At 35.1% G+C, this 22930-nt stretch overlaps 2 protein-coding genes across 2 annotated transcripts; both read left to right on the forward strand.

The window, feature by feature from the left end:
• The first annotated feature begins 8305 nt into the window (after positions 1–8305).
• LOC113273469 (heavy metal-associated isoprenylated plant protein 39-like) lies at positions 8306–9763 on the forward strand. Its single transcript, XM_026523176.1, has 3 exons — positions 8306–8496; positions 8965–9040; positions 9134–9763. The coding sequence occupies exons 1-3, from the start codon at positions 8491–8493 to the stop codon at positions 9457–9459; spliced, it is 408 nt and encodes a 135-aa protein (XP_026378961.1). The 5' UTR covers positions 8306–8490; the 3' UTR covers positions 9460–9763.
• An 8814-nt stretch (positions 9764–18577) lies between these two features.
• LOC113273470 (heavy metal-associated isoprenylated plant protein 39-like) lies at positions 18578–20131 on the forward strand. Its single transcript, XM_026523177.1, has 3 exons — positions 18578–18717; positions 19157–19232; positions 19371–20131. Exons 1-3 carry the CDS (start codon positions 18712–18714, stop codon positions 19682–19684), a joined length of 396 nt encoding a protein of 131 aa, XP_026378962.1. The 5' UTR covers positions 18578–18711; the 3' UTR covers positions 19685–20131.
• The last annotated feature ends 2799 nt before the right edge of the window (positions 20132–22930 follow it).

Below are 22930 nucleotides of genomic sequence, written 5' to 3' on the forward strand. Positions count from 1 at the left end.
TTCTTCGTTATTCTCAATGTTTTCATTATTCTCTTCTTCTTCTTGATTAACATCATTGTTTCCATTGGTATTGATGATTATGGGTCCTTCGCCTTCATCAATTACTTGACCCCATCTCATTGAAATATTCATGGATCACTACTTGGTCCATCATTAGTTTCTTTCCAGTTCCAATGTGTTGTCTCATCAAACACCACATCTCGACTCACTATCACTCTTTTCGTTGTTGGATTGAATAATCTGTAAGTTTTGGATCCAGGATCAATTCCTAGATTCACAGGAGTCTGAGATCGATCATCCAGTTTCTTAAGAGTTGCAGAATCAACTTTTGCGTATGCTTTGCAACCAAACACTCTTAAATGATCTATGTTTGGTTTTCTCTTTCGCAAACTTTCATATGGAGTCATGTCTTTCAGAGCTTTCATAGGTATCCTGTTTATTAGGTATGTGGAGTGTCGTACAGCTTCTCCCCATAGATAATTAGGTACATGCATAGCCTTTAAAGAACTTCTTATCATCTCCATTAGAGTCATGTTTCTCCTCTCCACCACTCCGTTTTGTTGTGGTGTAATAGGACCACATAAATCAGGATGAAGAAGCTCTAATGGCTTTGAGGCTCTGAATGTTGTTGCTTTTGGAAAACCTTGACGCGTTTGTTTCCCAAATAAACATGATTCACAGATCCTTGATTCATCGTTTATCTGTGGTAGCCCTCGAACCATCTTGTTCTGAGACATAGTTTTTAAGGTTCTGAAACTTATGTGTCCTAACCTTGCGTGCCAGTTCCATGTCTGATCTTCCAGTCTCATATTCAGACACATTGGCCTTCCAATCATGAGACTTATCTTGTAGAGTCTATTCTGTGAGCGTGAGACTCTAACTAAAATTCTTCCACTTGGTAGATAATCTTGTCGCATTCTAAGATCACATCCAACTTATGTATCTTGTCCTAAACTTAGAATGTTGCTTTGTAAGTTTGGGATGAAGTAGATGTTTGTGACGAGCTTATGTTCACCGGTCTTTCCTTGAAATAGGATTCATCCTTTCCCTTCAATTTCTACAGAAGATCCATCCCCAAACTTCACTTGTCCTTTGATTTTCTCATTGAGTTCAGAAAAGTAGTGTCTCTTACCAGTCATGTGATTTCTGGATCCATTATCTAAATACCAGATTCCTTCTTCTCCATCCTTTGATTCGTAGTTCTTTGGTATTAGTTTCCCTTCGTTTAAGAATACAACTTCGTGCATGAAAAGAGTTATATCTGCTTCCCTTGTTTCATTCTTGTTTGCTTTTGTATTCTTTCAGGGCATACAAAGGAGAAGTGTCCTGGTTTATCACATCTGTAACAAATAATGTTTGATCTATCCTTATTTTCTTTCCCTTGGTTTTGATCATTCTGACTTGTTGTTCTATCTTGTGAGTTAAACCTTCCTCCCCTTCCTCGGCCTCTGTTTACTCTACCACCTCTTCCACGACCTCTTCCTCTTGTCGCAGAGTTTTGTTGGTAAGAGTTTGTGTACAAGAGTTTTCCTTGAGTTTCTCCATTGTTTTCTTCATCAAGGATTCTCTCTTCATATGCTTTCAATCTTCCAATTATATCTTCATAGCTAGTCTTCTTTAAATCTAAGACTTGTTCGAGAGAAGCTATGATATGAATATACTTGGATCTTGGTAAACTATTGAGAAAATTCTTTACCAGTTTATCTTCATCAATGGATTGTCCAAGTGACGCAGTTTTTGAGGCTATCTCTAATAGCTTTACTGCAAAGCTATCAATAGTATCAGTGTCTTTCATCTTCACTCTTTCAAATTCAGACATTAAGGTTTGCACACGGACTTCTTTAACTCGATCAGCTCCGAGATTACGTGCCTTTATTGCATCCCAAATTTTCTTTGAAGTTTCTTGTTCACCAACTTGTAGAACAAGACATTCTGGTATTGCTTGAAAGAGTAATCCAATGGCAACATTGTTTTTGTCTGGGTCCAATGTACCAGGATCAATTGTTTCCCAAACTTTGTAGATTTTCATCAGGACCTTCATTCTCATGGCCCATACTGTGTAGTTTGTGGCGTTGAGGATTGGAACTTGTATTGATGGTGGCGTGAACTGTTTTGCATGTATGATGGTGCTCTCGTCTCCCATGGATCGGTGTAGACTGGCTCTGATACCAATTAATGGCAACTGCAAGATGAAACTTAGCTTGTATAAAGACAACTCTCTTTATTGATGTTTAGAAAATCTCTCAAAACTAAACACAAGCTCTAATCTTGCTCATATGATGAACCACAACTTTGGTGAACATATATATATAGAACTATGAATTCTTTTTCCTAGTCCTATTACCTTATTACATGTCTTTCCTTTTCTTAGAACTAGATGATTTCTAATTCCCTTAGGATTACATCAATTGCCTTTTCTTATCCTAACCAACTTGTTAGAGATTATCTTAGGCTTAATGTTGAAGTTTAACCAACACATCCAACCTATAAGCTGATCACAAAATGGAAATGAAAAAGAGAAATCAGCATAAGAAAACCGAAAATACCTTTTAGTGACTGCACTAAAGAAAACCTTGATCTTCAACAACAACAAAAATTGTGGCACTCAATTGAAGTGCACCTGAATAAGCCGCGGAAGGTGATCGCTTGCACAAATTTATCCCCCATTTAAGTGCACCAAATCAGAAGTTATTTATACACAAAATTGGTTAAAAAGACCAAAATCAACAATTCCTGGGTGAAAAAAACTTGTACATTTTGATACTGTTTAAATGGACAAAAATTAAAAAGATACTGTTCAAATGGACAAAAATATAAAAATAGACAGGATGTAACCAGTTTCATCCTACCCATTTTCAAATATTTTTAATTTATATCAGGATGCATCCAGTTTCATCCTTGCTATTTTTTAAGTTTAAACCGCGATGAATGCAGTTTCATCCTTCCTATTTTTTTTGGTGTCCATTTCACCCATACAAATTTTTACTCGTCCATTTGAACCATGTTTTAAATATATTTGGACAAATGACCGATTTTCAGAAGTTATTTATAGTCCGTGCTCAAATCCACATCTATCCATCTAGAGATGTTGGTAAGACTCATCAACATTAGCACATATCAATCAGACATACCAAAAGGTTGAATGACCTTGTCTTGGCAAATCGAAATATCAGTAAAAACTCAAGTCCTTAATATTCCTGTTCAAGAATTTCTCAACAAATTGGCGCTGGCATGATTTGCTAAAGAACTTTCCCAACATAGCTTAAGTGATCAAATCAACACAAGTAGTAGGGCCTAGTCCAGTGAACAGAATACTCGCATAAGAAAAAGAAACAAAGCCATGATTGAGCTGCAACCTTACTATGTAATAAGAGACAAGTCGCCAAGAAGGTCTCGAACGTACACAGTCACCACTATCTAGTTCTTATGCATGTGCCAAGAATATATATATGGATCCTGATACGTAAAATCATCGGCAACAACTAGGCCTCCATTTGTGCGGTTATCAATCAGTCAAGAGTTGCCACTTGGACCAACACCAACCCCAGAAAAATCCTACTAATAAAGAGATGGTTTGATAAATGAAAAATGGCCTTGACTTATTGACTTATACAAGTCAGTGTTGATGAATGAGATGTGTGCCTTTCACGGCAACACCCAGGACTCGTCTTATTAGACGCCCGAAACGTCTAAGAAGGGTCTTGAACAAACAAAAGTTTAAAAAAGCAAGTGACCCATCTTTTTCTTAGTTACGCAAATTAATTGAAGAATCGAAAAGAGCTATGGCTTTACAGTTTTTCTAAATCAGTTTCTAATAACTTTTGAATTCAAAAAATCTTGCGGTGATTATAGCTGCCTTTATGGAACAAACTAAATATTTTCTTTGAAAAATGTGGACACTGTAAAGCCATAGCTCTTTCAAATAACCTTTCTAAACCAGTTTGTTCACATAATCTAATATATGGATTTCAGAGGGAAACAAATGTCATTCACCGTTGAGAAAAAGCATTTCAGAGCCTAGTTAGCAATTCAGGATTCGGCAAACGTACGGAACGACAAACGTACGAGTATTATACGGTTTTGTAAAATCCAGATTCGGTCCAAAATTCGGTCAACGGGACGTGATTTGTCAGTAATTCGGAACGGCATACGTACGTGTATAATTCGATTTATAAATGTGAGTTCGGCTCTGAAAATTCGGTATCTATATATAACAAATAATTTGTATTTATAAGGTCATAGACCAATTTTTATGCATATGTGTGAGTTATTTAAAGAAAAAATAAACTTAATATGATGATATTAATAATATATACAACATTAGTTATCCAAGAGGACGTCGTATGGTGGTTTAGATGCTTGGTTAGTGAGTTTGAGATCTCTCTCACCTTCACCTTCAAATCTCTTCAGTCGTTTTTGTTTCATAAAAATTACAACACTTTTAATATTCGGTCGTATATGCTCGGGAGGCAGTAAAGCCCAAAAAGTGGAGTCTTTAAAAAGTAAAAGCTAAAGAATTTATGACGAATTAAGCGGACGTATCATTCGGGATACGTAAAATTAGTGAACGGTTCGCGAATAATCCGGGAATGTCACATAATACGCGACTTGGGTTCGGAGTTGCAAACGTACGCGAATAAGACGGTAAAATTCGTGATACGGAAAAATTCGCGAATCATTCACGAACTTACTAACTAGGTTTTAGAGGGAAACAAATCTTTTGTGAAATGAATTAGCAATTGATAAAGAATAGATGTGTCGATCGGTGACGTAATTGATAACCAATAGCATATAGCCTAGAGTGTTAATCAAACAAAAATGAAAACAGATAAAATGAGAAACTATACGTAATCATCATCCAAACAATATGGATAATAATACTCCCACATAAAAATAAGTTATCTTCCTACATCCTGGCCTGAAAGATTTGAGATGGAGAATTAATTTTCAGAACGGCCATGGATCCCATGAGAAGAACTACATCATAGAATTGACCAAGTCAAAAGACCTTGCCACGCAAGAAAGTCCAACGGAAATTGGACACAACTCATGAGTACTGTCGAAAAAGAATGTCGCTAAAACAGTATTACCTTCCTGCTTGACTAATTCTTGCTTCTACACTCGTGCCTCTCAAGTCCACAAACAAGCTGAGTCCAAACTCGGAAGCCGGAATCATAAAGAGAATCGCCAAGAAAAGGATTTCTACTATAAGGTGGACCGATTTTTACTATGTTCACCGCTAGATTTTTCAATCTTGGTTGACAAAACTACAGTAGTAAAAAAAAACGCCCACTCCTGCATCTAACTCCCTTCCTGTACTACACACATCCCTGCACAGTTGCACGCTCCCGATGCTAAGGCTGTAATGCAGCAGCTCAGGTTCTGCTTTTAAGTATCGGGATTGGAAAGAATATTCACCAAAGCAGCTCATACTCGATCTATGTGGCAATCAATAATGCTACATGGGAGGAAAAAGAAAAAACAAAATCTCATCGATGATGAAGCCGGAATAAATTAAAACAGGTGTTGGAGAGAGTTAAACGGACTCGGTGACTGGTGGTTAGCGAGCCAGTGTGTTGCAAAATTAAAAAAAGAAAAAATCACCACTAAATATTCAAGATTCTTTGCTATTATTTAATTTATAGATAAAATTTCTTGTTTTTTTTTTTTTTTTTTTTTTTTTTGCTGTGATTGCCGTATGTGTAGACGACGATCACATACAGACGAAAGAACTTACACAGAAGCAACACCCGTAAACAAGAACCAAAGTTTCTCTCCCTAGCTTGTGCGAGGCAGAAACCAAAAACTCCACCGTGAAAAAATAAAAACCTAAGCAAAAATTCTCTTCAATCATGAGATCTGAGTAGTAGTAGATCGTTGTCGGGGCTGGCATATAATCTTGTGCTCATAAAAGAAAAAAGAAAAGTTAGTATATATGTTTGGTGATGAAGATGATGGGAAATTGATGATTTGAGGATAAGGGGTTATATGTCTGGATGAAGGTAATGGTCAGAGGGGTTTCATAGATTTATTTTGTATCTCTTTTTCGTTCTCATAAGTAAGTATTCCCCTCAATCTCTGGTTCTTATTTTTTTGATCAATCGGGTAATCAAAAAAAAAAAAAGTCTTGCATGTCTCAGTTTTGTCAGTTTCTTTTGCTTTTCGTTTCTTATCTTTGTGTTAAGGATCAATCAAGAGAGAGGAGAGCATAAACGCGGAAGCATAAAAGACTACATTGATAATAATTCGGTGTATATAATTCTTATGGCTTAACAGCCTATTTATATTGTTCACAAACTTGACGACCACTCAAGGCACTTTCCTACCTAAGATCAAACTCTAAACATAGACACTTTCCTAATATAACTCAAACTCCTTAAAGTGTATATCTCCTAAATATAAACTCGTATATTATTTCCTAATACTTTGTTTCTTATGTCTTTAGATTTACTATCTTGTGTTGTCATCCTAAATCAGTCCGGTCTTGTTGGGTTTCAGAAGCTTTTGTTTGATAGATGTTTGTGGTTGTAATTCCATAGTAAATTTTTTGATGGAATTGGTTGATAAAAATGATGTTAAAAATCCTTAGGGATTTTTAGATGGAATTGATTAGAAGTAAAACAATTCAATAGGTGCTTTTCAGTTTCACCGTTTCCGGCAACACCATAGATTTGTGAAATTACAGATTTTCTCAAAGTTAGTTAGCTGTAAAAGATTGATGGATGTTATAGTTTTTTCGTGGGCTTGTTTTCTGCTTCATTCGGTTTTCTTTGATGGCCGCTCTCTTGCTAGTTAGTTGGCCTGAATTCTTTAACTGTCGTCACTCGGCAGTATTTCCTATTAAATTGTTCTGAATTTTGGGGTTTTCCAGTTGTTGAGTCGGCTTTAGTTGACCTTATTTCTCGTTTAACCCTTCCCATCATCCTAAATCACATACTAATCTTGATAATGGTCCAAGAGAGCAAGATAATTCATCAATTCGCCAGTCCCGGTACGTCATCTAATTAAGGTCTCTTTTACTCATTTTAGTCCAGACAACTGTGGTAGTTTTAGTTTGTTTTTCATTAATAGACAAAATCCTATGTAAGTAATTAGTTTAGTTAATCTTTGAATCACTTAATTCTGTAAGTGCTGCTACAAAGCACATTTTAGGTTGTTTTTCCATTTTCAACTCAAATCTTTCGTATTAGGTGTATTAGGTAAGGTAACAGTTCAAATATAGTTAAACCTTTACTTCCTAGTATAATTTTGTTTCAGTTTTTAGTGATATTTGTAATAGTAGTATTAGCACTTTTAGCTTTTATCCTTCAATGCCGGAGATTGGATTTCACAACAAGACTCAATCAAAAGTAAAATCTCAATTCAAAGTTATGGATCAACTCAAGAAACAAAAAAGTATACGATTATCAATCAAGCAACTCAACGTAGCATCAAGATACAAGGGATTGACTAGCAACTTCAACCGATTGCATCGAACAATTCTATCACCAACTAAACTCATGTGGACACTATTGTGTCCATCAAAAATACAGTTTTTCTTGTGGAAAGCATTGACCGGAGGCCTTTCGACCTTCGACTCCAATATCGGCCCTCGATGCAAATCCGGTCCGAAGACTATTATTATGCTCCAAAATCACGTTGTTGCTCATTTTTGGCTTACCACTCAAATTATATTTGATGAATATTGGAGTATTATATATTTCCGTGTAACAATCATTATTTAATAAATTCATGCTTCAAAAAAAAAATAAAAATAAATAAATAGATAGATAGAGAGACGAAAAACTAGATATAATAATAGTAGTATAGATGATATCAGTGCGCAATGGCTTATCCGGCTATGCGTGAGCTTCAAGGACTTTTGACATACGTGTCATATTCCCATTTCCAATAATATCTCATGGATGTATTCAGAAGCGTTTTGCTTGCTCTTGCAGACCATCAAAAAAGCTTCGTTCTTGCTCACTAACATTTGCATCACTATGTCGCTAGCCTCGGAATCTATCACCATATCTGTAAGGCAACTCTACCGTGGGTGAGAATGCAAATTGCAACATTTTTATTTTACCGTCGAATGTTCTTGTGGTAAATAACTGTAGAGTACGACAGTAAAAAAAAAAAAAAGAGGCTAGAGTGATGATGATAGGTGCAACCGTGCGAGATCAAAGTGTAGTGAAGTCGCAGTGAAGTGGGGTCAAGTCAACGAGTCAGCACCTTCTTCGAAACGTCTGCTTGCCATGCCCATTCAAAATCAAAGATTCACAGGGATAGGCCGATGGGGGGTTATAAATAAATAAAATCCGTCTCTCTCTCATTTGTGTCACCAATTCAACCTTCACCTTCCACTCTCTTTACAACCTCTGTATCTATCTCTCTGCAATTCTTTCTCACTCTCAATTTGTTTCTTCATCTTCATCACTAACTACTACTACTGAACTGCTGAAGTAGTTCTTGTAAGCCTACTTTCAGTCAATTCACAGAAGAAGAACAATGAAGGTAAACTCAGATACTCACTCTCTTTATTTGAGTTCTGAATTTCGTTTTGGGTTTCTTCATTGGTTCAGTTTCTTAAAACTTTTTCTCATCTAGGTATTTTTTTTCAATTTCAAACCAACATTTCTATGGTTGTTCGTTTGAATTTTTCATCTAAAAATGAAATCATGTTTTTAATTGTAAAACAGAGTTGAATTTTTGATACAAATCCAAGGATTTTTGTTGGGTTTTTGAAGGATTTGAAACAAGATTCTTCATGGGTTTTTTCTGAGAATCAACTTTTTCAATCTTTTAATTGTAAACAAAAAACTCATCATTCATTTCTACTTTGACAAAAAGAACAGAGTCTTTTCAGTTTCCTACTTTTCTTTGTCCTTTTCAATTTAATGATGTAATTAATCTATCTTCATCATCTAATTAATATCTCGTAATCAAGTCTGAATCTGACTCTAAATTTTGTTTGTGTAACAGAAAGTTATAGTTTCTCTCGATTTACATGATGACAGATGCAAGCAAAAAGCCATGAAATCTGTTTCTGGCATTTCAGGTACTTTCAATTTTCTTAACCAGTGACTCAAACTCGAAATTTATCAATTTCAATTACTGTTTTGCTAATTAAAATTTCGGAATTTAATCACAGGTGTTGAATCAGTATCAGTGGACATGAAAGAGAAGAAGTTAACAGTAATCGGAGATGTTGATCCAATAGATATCGTGAGCAAACTAAGAAAACTCTGTCACACAACAATCGTTTCAGTTGGTCCGGCAAAAGAACCAGAGAAGAAGAAAGAAGAACCAAAAAAAGAAGAACCAAAAAAGACTCCTGAACAACAAATAGCTGATCTTGCTGCTGCTTATAAAGCTTATAATTGTCAAATGGCTACACCTTATTATGATCCTCGTATGACTCCTCGCTATTATGTTCAGAGCTGTGAAGAAAATCCTAATGCTTGTGTTATTTGTTAGGAGTAGTAGTTAAAAAGATTGGATTTTGATGAGAAGAGAACCCATTGAATTAGGATAAGAATAAAACCCTTAATTGGTTTCATTCGTTGATTCAAAAATCTTGGGTTTGTATAGATTTTATCTCTTTTAATTTTTACTATTATTAGTTTCAATCCAAGGTTATGTGTAATGCGGAAGTGAAAGAACATAATCCTACGTGAGGTGGGGCGGATTTAGATAAATAGCATTGTTCTATTATTTCATTGTTTCACCATTCTGAATACCATTTGGTTTATAATGTTAAGAAATTGAATTGAATTATTTTGAAATTGAAATGACTTTGAGATTATCATCCAACATTGAAATGTCATCGAGCACAAAATTTTGCTCCCATTTGAGAAATATTTATAGCGCGTTTGGATGCACACTTAAAAGTTGTTTTTCGACTTCTAGAAGTCAAAAAGTCAGAAGTCAGTTTAGCAATAATATTTCTAAACGACTTCCAGAATTAGAAAAGTGAGCTTTTTGTAAAGCAAAATAGTTTTGTTTCTGACTTCTATTTCTGGAGAAGTAAAAGTCAGAAGCAGATTTGTATTCAAACGCGCTATTAGAGTACAATACTGGTTGATGGTATCTATTGTTAAATTTAAGTTTAACATACATAAAGTCACTGATAGAATTTGTTGATTTCTCTTTCATCTTTTTCATTTTTTGGTAAAATATGTTACAAGTCGTTTTCAGAATTTGTTGATCTATGTTTCATCTATTTTTATTTTCCATAAAATATGTTACAAGTCGAGTCGATTTCAGTATTGTTGACTTTAATTTTATCTTTTTAACTTTTCGTAAAATATGTTATCAGTCGATTTCAGAATTTGTTGATCTCTGTTTCCCTTTTTCTTTTTCTTAAAATGCATTTTTAAGAAAACATCATCTTCACAAATCATTCGTAAAAGTAAGTCATACTAAATTTGATGAAATCATGTTTTTATAGATAAAAACAAGTCTAATACCATAAGCCCATAACTAATACACACACAAAAAAAATATGGTTATGATGATATTTAAAAGGCGGTTGTCATATCCATATTAGTCCCCAAGATGTCATATGATATAGTATTATAGTCGAAAAATTAGAAAAAACCGTGGTTACAGTTAAAAATGAAACAAAAAATGATTGGTGCACCGTGACGTGCGTGCACCGTGTGAGAGGAGGGTGGGGCCCATTCCTGCCCCACTCCCTATCCCGATATTGAGAGAGAATCTTAGACTATCGGATCCCCTCTCGGTGCACATTACGGTGCACAAACTCGGTAGATCTATCAAAGCCGATAATGAAAAAACAAAAAATTAGGACAATCCATGTGGATGGCCAAAAATAAAATCCCAATAGCGCATAAATAGCCAAGTGGTCAACTTTTAGCCATCCTTGGTCCAGTTGGTCGAGACCTAAGCATTTGATTATTCTTATGCTCTATCCGTAGAAACTTCTATACGATTGCAACCCTTTCTCACCACATGTAAATACGCCTATTATCAAACAATTGAACTTGGATTGAACTCTAAAACTTGCAGAATGGACTGAAAAAATGGGTAATACAAGCACCAAATGTGCTACCATAATTTGGTACAACTGGAAGGTCAGGTGTAAAAGATTATTTACAGGTGCTGAACCTTCACCAAAAAACACCTTTTTTCTTATCGATAAAGAATATTTTTTTCCCACCATAAAACACCTGTATCTGAGATACCTGAGAATGACAGAGTTTCAGTCCGACCAAACCCTATAATCACCAGAGATCAAACCATCTTAGAATCATTGATTTTTGTCTTAGCTCTGATTATTTACTTCCTTCCTCCCATGAAAAGTGATACTTTCATTTCTTTTAGTTTCACCTTTTCTTTAAACAAAAATATAAAAGATTAAAGTATCGTTTTTCTTGGAACAGAGAATATTTTATGGAAAATGGGTCATTTGTCCAAAATTTTTTAAAACATGGTTCAAATGGACGAGTAAAAATTAGTATGGATGAAATGAACACAAAAAAAATAGCAAGGATGAAACTGGATTCATCCTGGCTTAAACTTAAGAAATAGCAAGGATGAAACTGGATGCATCCTGATATAAATCAAAAATATGAAAAAATATTTGAAAATGGGTAAGATGAAACTGGTTACATCTAGGCTATTTTTATATTTTTGTCCATTTAAACAATATCAAAATCTAGATGTCTTTTTCACCCAGGAATTATTGTTTTTTTTATAAGAAAAAGAGTCAAGGTGCCTAGATAGGCAACCCTCTCATGGTTATAGCTTGGATATTACCCGAGCCTTCTCGAGCATCAGGTATATCCTTCAAAATATAGTTATCATTACAGTTATCCAAATGAGAGTGATTTGTGGAATTCTGTAAAACAAGCATAATGGTTTGTAACTTAGTTCCACTCCAGCTTGAGTCAGAGAAAACAATAGATTGCCTAGCTAGAATGGCCAGATTGATAGATGCATAGTTTTGTTGGGCGGTAACTTTTGTGAGCTTTCTTAAAACGAAATCAATTGGAGCCTTGGTGTTTTTATTGTCCTGGTTTTGATTTCTTCTTCCTTTGAACCGATGTTGCACTTGTAGTTGGTATCCTTATTTGATAGCTTGTAATATTTCTTCAGATTCAGCAGCAAAGTTGATATTTGTTTTCCGCATAGTATTTCCCCATGTTAGAGCAAGTTGAGCTCCTCTGCTTGATCTTTCTGCTCTTCCGATTCCAGGGGCATAGTCCTTGAAGTTTCTTGTTCCCACACATTGACTTGTAAAGGACAGAGCAACAAAGGAGTAATTAGTGTATGAATGATAATCACTAGTAACATGACATAGGTCAGGCGGATCAATATGCATGCTAATAGTGATTCCAAACTTATCAGTGATGAGCCTGTGTTGACTGTAATTCTCAGGAGGAGAGCTATCACTGTTAGACTAATAAAAGAGGTTATTAATGATGTGCCCTGGTTTGTGATGCACTCTTGAATAATTGCAGAGATGCTGAGCTATAACTATTGCAGTGGTTGTAGCAGCTGGAGATATTTTTCTAAAGACCCAGTCGCATATGGCTTTCCAGATAAACCAGCATATAGTGGCATAAGTTTCATTCCAGCTTGCATTGAGATTGTTTGCCTAGAACCAGTGGTTAAGCCAATCATGAAAATATTTGAAAGAGGAGAAGAGGTTATGATGATCCCCAAAGAGTTTCTTCCAGACTTCAGAAGCGGCTGGCCAGGTTAAGAGGACATGTGTTATGTCTTCAGCTCCATTTTTACAATAAGAGCATAAGGGATCAATATATCTCAAGATGCTAGTTTTTTTAGCATTAGTTGGGAGAATACCATGAGCGCATTTCCAGATGAATAAATGGATGGCTGGGTTAGTATCCATACCCTAAATTCGATTCCAATGAGCTATCTGAGATTCATTAGCATACTTGTCTTGAATCTGCTTGTCATATAAGGATTTGACAGAAAACTTATTGTTGGGAGTGAGAGACCACTGGATTTCATCATGGTCATTTGGGAAGTGAGGGGTTTTAAGAATGAGGTTTTGAATGTAAGGTGTGAACCATTGATTTAAGATATGCATATCCCAGTCTCCCTGATTGTTGAAAAGTTGGTTGACTGTGGTGAGGTTATCTTGACAGAGGGTGGGTTTGGTTATCCTGTCATAATTGTTGGTGATCCATCTGTCCTCCCAGATATGAATTTGCATTCCATTACCAATCTTCCAAATGTAGTTCTGCTGAATTAAGATGATGCCTTCTAGGATGCCTTTCCAAATCCAAGAGTCTGTATTCTTTGGCTTGGTATCCATTCTTATAACTTCAGTATTGGGGTAGTGAGAACCCTTCATGGTGCTGCTCCATAGAGAGTCTGGCTCCATAATTAGTCTCCAAGCAATCTTGGTGAGCATGGCCAGGTTGAAGAGTTCCATGTTTTTGAATCCCAGACCCCCAAGATCTTTGGGTTTGTTAACAACATCCCAGGTATAGTAGTAGAGACCCTTGGATTTGTCTGGATCTTTGTTCCAGAAGAAGTCTCTTTAAATGACATTGATCTCATTGCAAGTAGTTTTCGGGGATTTTGAAGAAATTCATTTGATAAATGCTGGAGGTGGAGGTAATTGATTGAATCATAGTCATTTTCCCAGCAGTTGAGAGATTTGTCTTCCATCCAGCGAATCTGAACTTTAGCTTGTCAACACAAGGTGTGAAGGCTTGAATCTTACTCTTATTTGTGAAAAGAGGAGATCCCAGGTATTTGTCAGAAGTATTGATTCTTTGAACTTTCATAGTATTACTGATGTTGTCAGCTATTTTTGGAGCAGTGTTCTTGTTGAAAAAGATGCTAGACTTTGAGAAATTGATTAGCTGACCTGAAGATTGACCAAAATCCTGAAATATCTTGATAAGGTTGTTGCATTATTGCATATTGGTTTTGCAAAAAATCATGCAATCATCAGCAAATAGCAGGTGGTTGATAGCTAGAGCATCCCTGCAAATCTTGATTCCATGGATTTGGTTTTGGGCTTCAGCCTGAGTCAAATATCTGGATAGAGCTTCCATGCAGAATAGAAACAAATAGGGGGATAAGGGATCCCCTTGTCTTAATCCTCTGGAGGGTTTAAAAAAAATTCCTGGAGATCCATTAACAAGGACTGCCATGCTAGTAGTTGAGATGCATTGATGGATTAGGTTGCACCACTGAGGACTGAAGACCATTTGATCTAGAACTTGAAGAAGTAAATCCCAGTTGACTCTGTCAAAGGCTTTGGCCATATCAATTTTGATTCCCATAGTACCATTACTTCATTTTTTCCCTCTTCTGGTATTCATATGATGGATTAATTCATGGGCTATAGCTATGTTGTTAGAGATTTGTCTTCCATGAATAAAAGCAGATTGGAAAGGTGAAATAATTTTGGGTAGAAGAGGTTTGAGTCTTTCGGCAAGGAGTTTAGATATCAATTTCTAAGTGGTATTACACAAGGATATAAGTCTGAAGTGAGCTGGTGTAATAGGTTTGTCTATTTTGGGAATGAGGGATATGAAGGTAGAATTCATTTCTTTTAGGATATTCCCTGAAGTGAAGAAGTGTTGGACCATGTGTGTGATGTCCTCTCCAACAATGTCCCAGTTGGCTTGAAAGAAGTTTGGGGGGAAGCCATTAGGACCTGGAGCTTTGTCTCCAGCCATGCTAAAGAGGGTATTTTTGATCTCCAGAGCCTCAGGGATTCTAGTGAGGTTTTGATTCTCTTGGTAATTAATAGTGGTGGGAATGAGGTTTATAATGAAGGGGTTGATATTTATTGGTTTAGCAGTTGCCATGTTGGCAAAGTGATTTGTGAACGTTTTAGTGATCTCAGCATTGTCTTGTATCCAAGTACCATCATCCTTTTGTATAAAACCAATTTTGTTCCTTCTACATCTTTTTTTAGCAGCTAGATGGAAATAACCAGTATTTCCATCTCCAAGTTTGATGTGTTCATCTCTACTCTTGGTCTTCCAGAATGACTCTTGCACTTGTTGCTAGTGTTCCACCTGAAGTCTTGCATCTCTAAGATCTCTTCCTATGTTGGAGTTGAATTGGTACTTGGTTACCCAGTCAAGGTGTTGTATGCTTTCTTCTAGATTTGTCTTGATGTTGCCATACACCTCTTTATTCCATTTCTTTATTCTAACTTTGACATCCCTGAGTTTCCTGGCTATTTTTATGGCTAGAGAGCCTTTATGATTGGTCTTCCAACATTCATCTATAATGCTTTTGCAGTCTTCATGGTTGAGCCAAGGGCCAAAGAATTTGAAGGGAATTTTCCCATGTTTCCAATTTGGATTGGTACTAAGAATGATAGGGTTATGATCAGAGCCAATGGCAGTGAGGTTGGAGATGGTGGTGTTGGGATGGATGTCAAGCCAAGCTTCATTGGCAAGATCTCTGTCTATTCTCTGTTCAGTGAGTTGAGTACCAGTTCTTTTGTTGGTCCAGGTGAAAGGACATTCCGTGTAACCCAAGTCAGTGAGATTAGCCTCTTCAATCTTGTTTAAGAATATGTCAGCTTCAACTTGATCCATAGGATGTTGGCTAAATTTCTCATGATCATGAAGGACAAAGTTGCAGTCTCCCGTTATTAACCATGGTAAAGTTGCAGTCTCCCATTATTAACCCAGAAATTATTGGTTTTGGTCTTTTTAACTAATTTTGTGAATATTTTATTGTTACAGTATATACATCCGGAAATGTCATCACTAAAGAAAATCTAGAGAATATCGTTTTTCTTTGGACTTGATAACATTTTTATTGTTACCGTATATCTTAACTTTAGTACTAGTACTAGAACTTTACCCGTGCCGTAACGGCACGGCCTCCATAGTAAGTAAAAAAGTTATGTCAATTTTAATCCTTGTAATTTTTTTGTTGGCTCTATATAAAGTAACAATTATTCTCCATGTTTTTCGATTGTTATGTTTTCTTTCGAAGAATTACTAGGTTGACCGAAATACTTGTCTCGAAAAAACCACCGGGTGAAACATGCAGTGGACCAACTGAATCCTTTACTATCCCTATCATCGCTGGGTTTTTCTCGGGTTGCTTTCGGAAAAATTGTGGTCATCTTATTTTCACATTAAAAAAAATCAACCACAACTTCTATAATAATGTTACTTGTGTCCTAACGATATGGAATAAACATTGCCACTAACACACTGAGCACCTGCACTACCCTCACTGGAACCACCCATCACCACTACTTTTTCCACCACCAGCATTATTATCACCGGCTCCATGCACCGCCACTCACAAAGACCACCCGATTATCTGTAATGATATTCAAAAGTTTATTAATTTATTTAATGAAAATATATTTATTAAAGCATTTATAACGAGAGAGTAGTAAAATATTTATTATGTGAAGTTAATGATACAATAATGTCGTAAACAACCACAACCATTGATCTATCTTTTTCCCCGATAAATCTCGACTGCTCTTTATCTTTCCTAACTTGTCCAAATGCAAAATTTAGATTAATACGTAAAAAATAATAATTTTACAATGTTTTTTGGTATTGTATGCAAAATAAAACATTATTTATGGTTTAGATGTAAATAATTTTTTAGATGTCAAAAAAGAGATGGTGCCCAGCTTGTCGCTCGGCTACCAATTACCAACTCATTGTAAACATTTGCTCTTTTGTTTATAAATCCCTCTGAGGCATCTTTTTATGCAAAAGTATTCAATTATAATCGCTCTTTATCTTGGTTTGGTATCTAACTTTCAGAATGAGCTTGGTTTCTTTATAGTCCTCAACCGTTCATCTTCTTTCATGTCCGGACCCGACAAAAATCTATCTATAATGTTTATTTTAATTTAGAAAAAATTAAAAAAAAATAAATTAAAAAATAATATCAAATAAAATAAACAAAGGGTAACTAAGTAATTTATCTACCTTAAGATACCTTTCTCATCCCACTACCACTACTTCTTCCACCACTACCACCATTAACGTCATCACTCCACCATTTTCACCAACACCCACCACCATTATCCCTACCGCCGATCCATCACCACATCCACCATCACAACCACCATTAATGTCTACTGATTTATTAGTGAAAGTATATTTATTTGGTTAATTAAACAAACATTTATTATGAAACATTAATATAATATTTATTTGGAAATTTTTCTAGTGTACACCCATTTGATAACCTGTTTACAAAACTACACCCGTTTTTTTGGATATGTCTAAAATACACCCATTTTCCAAAAAAACGGTGCTACTCAATGTATAAAGATCCAGCCACATATCTATCTTATGGAACAGACGATATAGATTTACTTAACTTTCAAAATTACGGATGTACCCATAAAGAAGAAATAAAATGCAACAGAAGATAAGATTCCATTTTATTCGATTTCTTCTCTGTCTTTCTTCTGCTGGTCTCGTGGAATTGATTTGGGGTTTTTGTTACAGTGTATCATCAAGGGCTTACGAATCATTAAAACAGGTTAGTGGAATAGGAATGGACTTGCAAATCATCAAGTTGTTGTTAACCCAACATCCAGAGCGTCTACAACGTAGCCTGTTGTACATGGTACTTCCCTGTTTACACTTGTCTCTATTTGGAAATACTTGTATTGTAGACAATCGTATTACTTGTACTGTAGGCAATGTAGGCAATCGTATCTTTGGAAATTCTTGCGTCTTAAGACTTCTGGTTGTCTATTTAAGAAGTACGTACTGGTATATATATATCTAGTCTTGCCTGTGTAACAATAAGTTGAGTTAATTAATAAAAAGTATTTATTCAAACAGTTGATGTTTGTGTTTAAGTCGTGCAAATTATGAATGTTTTAATGGAATAGGAACGATGGGTTGTGAATGAATTTGCAATTGCAGGAAGGAGCTAATCCCTGGCTAATACTGGAACAAAAAGGATCTCTTCATTACCCACACAAAGTGTTTGACAGAAGTCCTGAACGACTAAGGCATGCCCTGAATTTCTGTAGTTAGTACCCGTGACTTCATGGATATATGCCAAGCAAGGAGCTGTTGATTAAAGTTTGATCGGAAAACAACGTATTTTACCTGTTGATGAGGTGAAACTATGGTTGAAGTGAGTGGAAATTAAGTAGAAGATGATACGGCCAAGGGTATTTCTGACCGTTTACAGCATAGTCAACTCAGTCAAGTTGACCCGATTCAGTGGCACCTGGCTATTTAACAGCCGTCATCCGTTTTATTCAAAAAAAACAGAGGGAATTATTGTAAAAAACGGGTGTATTTTAGAAATGTTGCAAAAAACGGGTGTATATCAAAGAAAATGAGTGTATATCAGAAAATGCCCCTATTTATTATTGAAAGTTAATTAAATTAATCATTTTACAGCCGTAGATTTAGATTTCCTAGGAGAAATCTGGGTCACTCTTTAACTTGCCTAAATTGTCCAAACTATGCTTTGTAAGGGAGACCATGATCGGCAACTATTTGTGTAGCAAATGACTCTGAACCACGTGTACTACTTGGAAGTCGACTTAGAGTCGAGATTCCCCCAGGACTTTTGCCCCACCCCTAGTTTTCAACGCTCCGTTCGTATAAATCTTCTATGTCTCTCATTTTTGACATCAATCCATCCTTCAACCTTCCTCTGCTTTCTCCCTCTCCATCACTAATCCTTTTTCTTAATCTTAGTACAACTAAACTCAAGTGATCATCACTTCATCATCGATTTTCAACAATGAAGGTAAGAACACATACTAATTGCTTATTAAGATTCTTCATTTACCAGGCTCTGAATTTTGTTGAATTTGTCTAACCTTTTCTCATCTGGCTGTTTATTAGCATAGTCAACCCAAGATTTTTGTGTTTATTTCTCTGAATTCTCAATGAGAAAACAAGTATAAAGATTCATTTTTCTCATCAATAGAGTTGAATTTTGATCAAAACTATTAGATTCTTCATGGGTTTTTTGATAATTAACTTCTTCAATTCTTTTGAATCGTACTTCGATGGAAAAACTCATCATTGATTCATCACTTTGAAAAAAAGAAGAAACAGAGTCTTTTCAGTTTCCACTTTACCGGGCCTTTTGATTTGATGTATTATCTTGATCTTCTAATTAACATCAGTAATCAAGTCTTAATTCGACTTTTAAATTTTGATCTTTTTTCTTTTTGTAACAGAAAGTTATACTAAAGTTGGATTTACACGATGATAAGTGCAAACAAAAAGCCATGAAATCTGTTTCTGGCCTTTCAGGTACTTAGTTCAAGATTTTCAAATTAATTTTTTTTCACATGTCGCGTAAATTTGGATGTCAGTGTGACCTGAATTTGAAAGAATTCAAAATTCGTCAGCAATGAAATTTTAGTTGCTGATTATAAATTTTATATACAGGGGTTGAATCAGTTGCGGTGGATTCGAAAGAATCAAAAATGACAGTAATCGGAGATGTTGATCCAGTTGAGGTTGTAAACAAACTGAGAAAACATTGTCATACAACAATAATATCGGTTGGACCGAAAGAAGAACCGAAAAAAGAAGAACCGAAAAAAGAAGAACCAAAGAAAGAACCGGAAAAAGAAGAGCCACCGAAATGCACACCTGAACAACAATTAGCTGCTTATATTAGTGCCTATAAAGCTCATAATCCTCCACGTTATTACGTTCAGAGTTGTGAAGAAAATCCAAATGCTTGTGTTATTTGTTAAGGTAATTAATTACTTTTCTTTTTTGTTTTTGAAGAGAGCAACCCATTGAATTAGGATTAAAATAAAACCTTAAATTGGTTTCATAGTTGGTTGAAAATCTTGTTGTACATGGTCATTGTTTTTAGTATTAATTCAGGGTTTTGTGAAATGTGGAAGTACAAGAACACAAACTTATGTGATGGAGCGAATTTGGATGAATGGCATTCTTCTATTATTTCATCATTTTGAGTGAGAAATTGCATAACGGGCCGTATTTAGTTCGTAATATAACGTTGGGATACTTGGCTATAAAAATCGTAATGTTGCTATTTTACAATGCCGAATGTGAAGTGTTATGTAGCATAATTGTATTTTTTTTCTTCTTTTGATATTGTTAATATTTGGTGACATCTATTGACATTGTTTGTGATAATTAAGTTTGAGTTTAGTATGCGGTACGTTGCGTCAGAATTCGTTGATCTCTTTTTCAGTTTTAAGTTAACATATGTTTTTTAAGGAAAAGTCGCATGTGTAAACTATAAGACATCTAAGTCATTTGAAATTAGATTTGTAGATAACATCAATTTAAAATGATATGATTGCGATAATACTTAAAGAAAAAGCGGCTGTCATAACGATAATAATCACAAACAAGTTAATGATTTAAAAAAAATACATTTCCGCTTTTGGAAAAGAAGCCACTTCTAAAAAAGTTACAAACATTTCCACTTGAGACTGTTTTACTGCTAACAAGCTTTAACCAATTTTTTTGACCATCATATACCGTTAATTAAAATAACCGTTTTTTTTGTGACCAATTCTCTTTGAGGCTTGGAAGTTTGGTTTATGGTCTTGGTAGGAAAATGAAGGTAAAAAGAGAAAAACAAGACATTAATATTTTAAATACATAAAATTGGTTAAAAAGACCAAAATCAACAATTTCTAGGTGAAATGGACAGTTAGATTTTGATACTGTTTAAATGGACAAAAATGTAAAAATAGGCAGGATGTAACCAGTTTCATCGTGCCCATTTTCAAATATTTTTTCTTATTTTTAATTTACACAGGATGTATCCAGTTTCATCCTTACTATTTTTTAAATTTAAGCTAGGATGAAACTAGTTTCATCCTTACTATTATTTTTTTTTGACCATTTCACCCAAACTATTTTTTACTCGTCCATTTGAACCGTGATTTAAAAATGTTCGGACAAATGACCCGTTTACTGTTTTAAATAATGTCATGAAGAAAAGTCTCAATTTGTCGATCCATTACAGTCCAAAGAATGTCGTGTAACGATAGGGACTCCATTTTTATCACAATTATCTCCTTAATCATCCACATTTCATCATCTATGTGCTCATTTTTTAATTAATTTAATATATGGATCTCATACATGAATTTTCCTTATGTCACTCCCAGTTAAACATGTATTTTATTGTAAAATTACACACCAGATTCACCGAGTAAATAACGTATAAACATTCTGATCATTTTATCTTCTAACAATTTGATAAGCAGGAGCGAAATAAGATATAAACAAGTATGAACAGGTGCTCCCAGATATCTAAAGACTTAAAGGCTTGACAAATAAATCTTCCACGTTGAACAGTGAGGAAATCCTTGTTTTCTATTGATCGAAATAGTTTTTTTTTAAAGTTTTGTGAGACAAGCGTTTTGATGAGGACACTTGGTAACATATGATTGGTTCAAAAAGAATAGGAAGAAGATTAAAAAAAAAGAAACCCAATTCAATTTGGAATTCATGAAGTGATAATATTTAGGTGAGGACACTTGGCAATGTATGATTGGTTTAAAATTTGCAAACTTAAAAAGAAAACCTAACTTATCGTGTTTGGAATTTTATAGAAGTCCAAATTCAATTTGGAAATCGCATAATTATTATATTAAGACTATTTTTTCCAAATTAATATAAAGGGGAAAAAATCCACATATTTTCTGCGAAAATTAAAGGAAAGAATAAGTAAAAGTTGCATATATTCTCCACCTATTTAATGTATTTGTCCGCCATACCAAATCAAAAATACATCTCTAAGGGGCGGGACGAACCCGCGCACCCCAAATCAAAAATGTATCGCCACGGGGCGGAGCGAAGCCTTGTGCACAACAAATCAAAAATACATCGCCACAAGGTGGGGGGCCGCGCACACCAAATCAAAAATACATCACCATGGGGCGGGACAAAGCCCGCGCACACCAAGTTAACAGAAATAATATACCCGGTGCGTAGGACGGACACAAATCTATTATTTATAATTTGTATATATCAGGAAGTAATTTAACAAATTTGTTTTTTATTTATTAAAGGACTAATATTGTTTGATTTTTTTTTCTTATCTTCAATCTTGGTTCTATTACTGATTTTAAGTAAAAATGTGAAAATGCTTAATTAGGTGGTAAAATGCCTGAAAGAACCACAACTGGCCTACTAATTTATCTTCATCTTCTCAAATCTAAGTGGAAATACTTTTTCACTTGTTTGTTGTGACCAACCCATCCACCATATTGCTAACATGAACTAGTTCGTTGTCACCATCTTTGGGTAAGCTTGATTAGTTGTTGATTAAAATTAGAGTTACATTTGAAAGCCACCCACCTTCAGTAAACTACTAACCAATTATCTACCAGAGGAAATTAAACGAGTCGACAGTTTTTTGATGACATAAGTAAAAGCAATGGATTGTCTTTAACAAAGGACAAACTGATAATAATAATCCTTTAAATTAGAATTTTCCATCACCCATCATTACCTTACTCTGATACCATGGTAAACAAATTCTTTTCAACAATTGATATACTCTGATACTATGTTGAATAAATTCTTTTCAACAATTGACGTGCTCTGATACCATGTTGAACAAGCTTTTTTCATTTCTTTTCAAGAACTGACATACTCAGATATTATATTGAACAAATTCTTTTCAACAATTAACTCACTCTGATACCATATTGAACATTTCTTTTTAGTTATTTTCAACAATCGAAACAAACCCGGAGTCCATGGTATATTCTTGTTGTAGCGATTGCGATGCAATGTTGTTTTGTGCAATGGATGAAAGACTAGTTACGTATTCATGGTCATGTTGATGACCACTTGGTCCTATTTTAGTCATCTTCTCCGTGCAATGGATATACATTCTATGGCTAATGTCATTGTTAAGAAAAAGTTTAGGTCCCAATATTGGCCCCTTAACATTTCAACTTGTTTGGTTGTTGATGGAGCCATCGTTATTGACTAATCCTCAA

Source organism: Papaver somniferum, chromosome 4 (genome assembly GCF_003573695.1).
Source record: "Papaver somniferum cultivar HN1 chromosome 4, ASM357369v1, whole genome shotgun sequence".
NCBI classification, from domain to species: domain Eukaryota; kingdom Viridiplantae; phylum Streptophyta; class Magnoliopsida; order Ranunculales; family Papaveraceae; genus Papaver; species Papaver somniferum.

Excerpts from the sequence above, each read along its gene's own strand:
- LOC113273469 (XM_026523176.1), top strand. Across the intron at positions 9,041-9,133 it reads ATCTGTTTCTGGCATTTCAG|GTGTTGAATCAGTATCAGTG; the intron begins GTACTTTCAATT and ends ATTTAATCACAG.
- LOC113273470 (XM_026523177.1), top strand. Across the intron at positions 19,233-19,370 it reads ATCTGTTTCTGGCCTTTCAG|GGGTTGAATCAGTTGCGGTG; the intron begins GTACTTAGTTCA and ends TTTTATATACAG.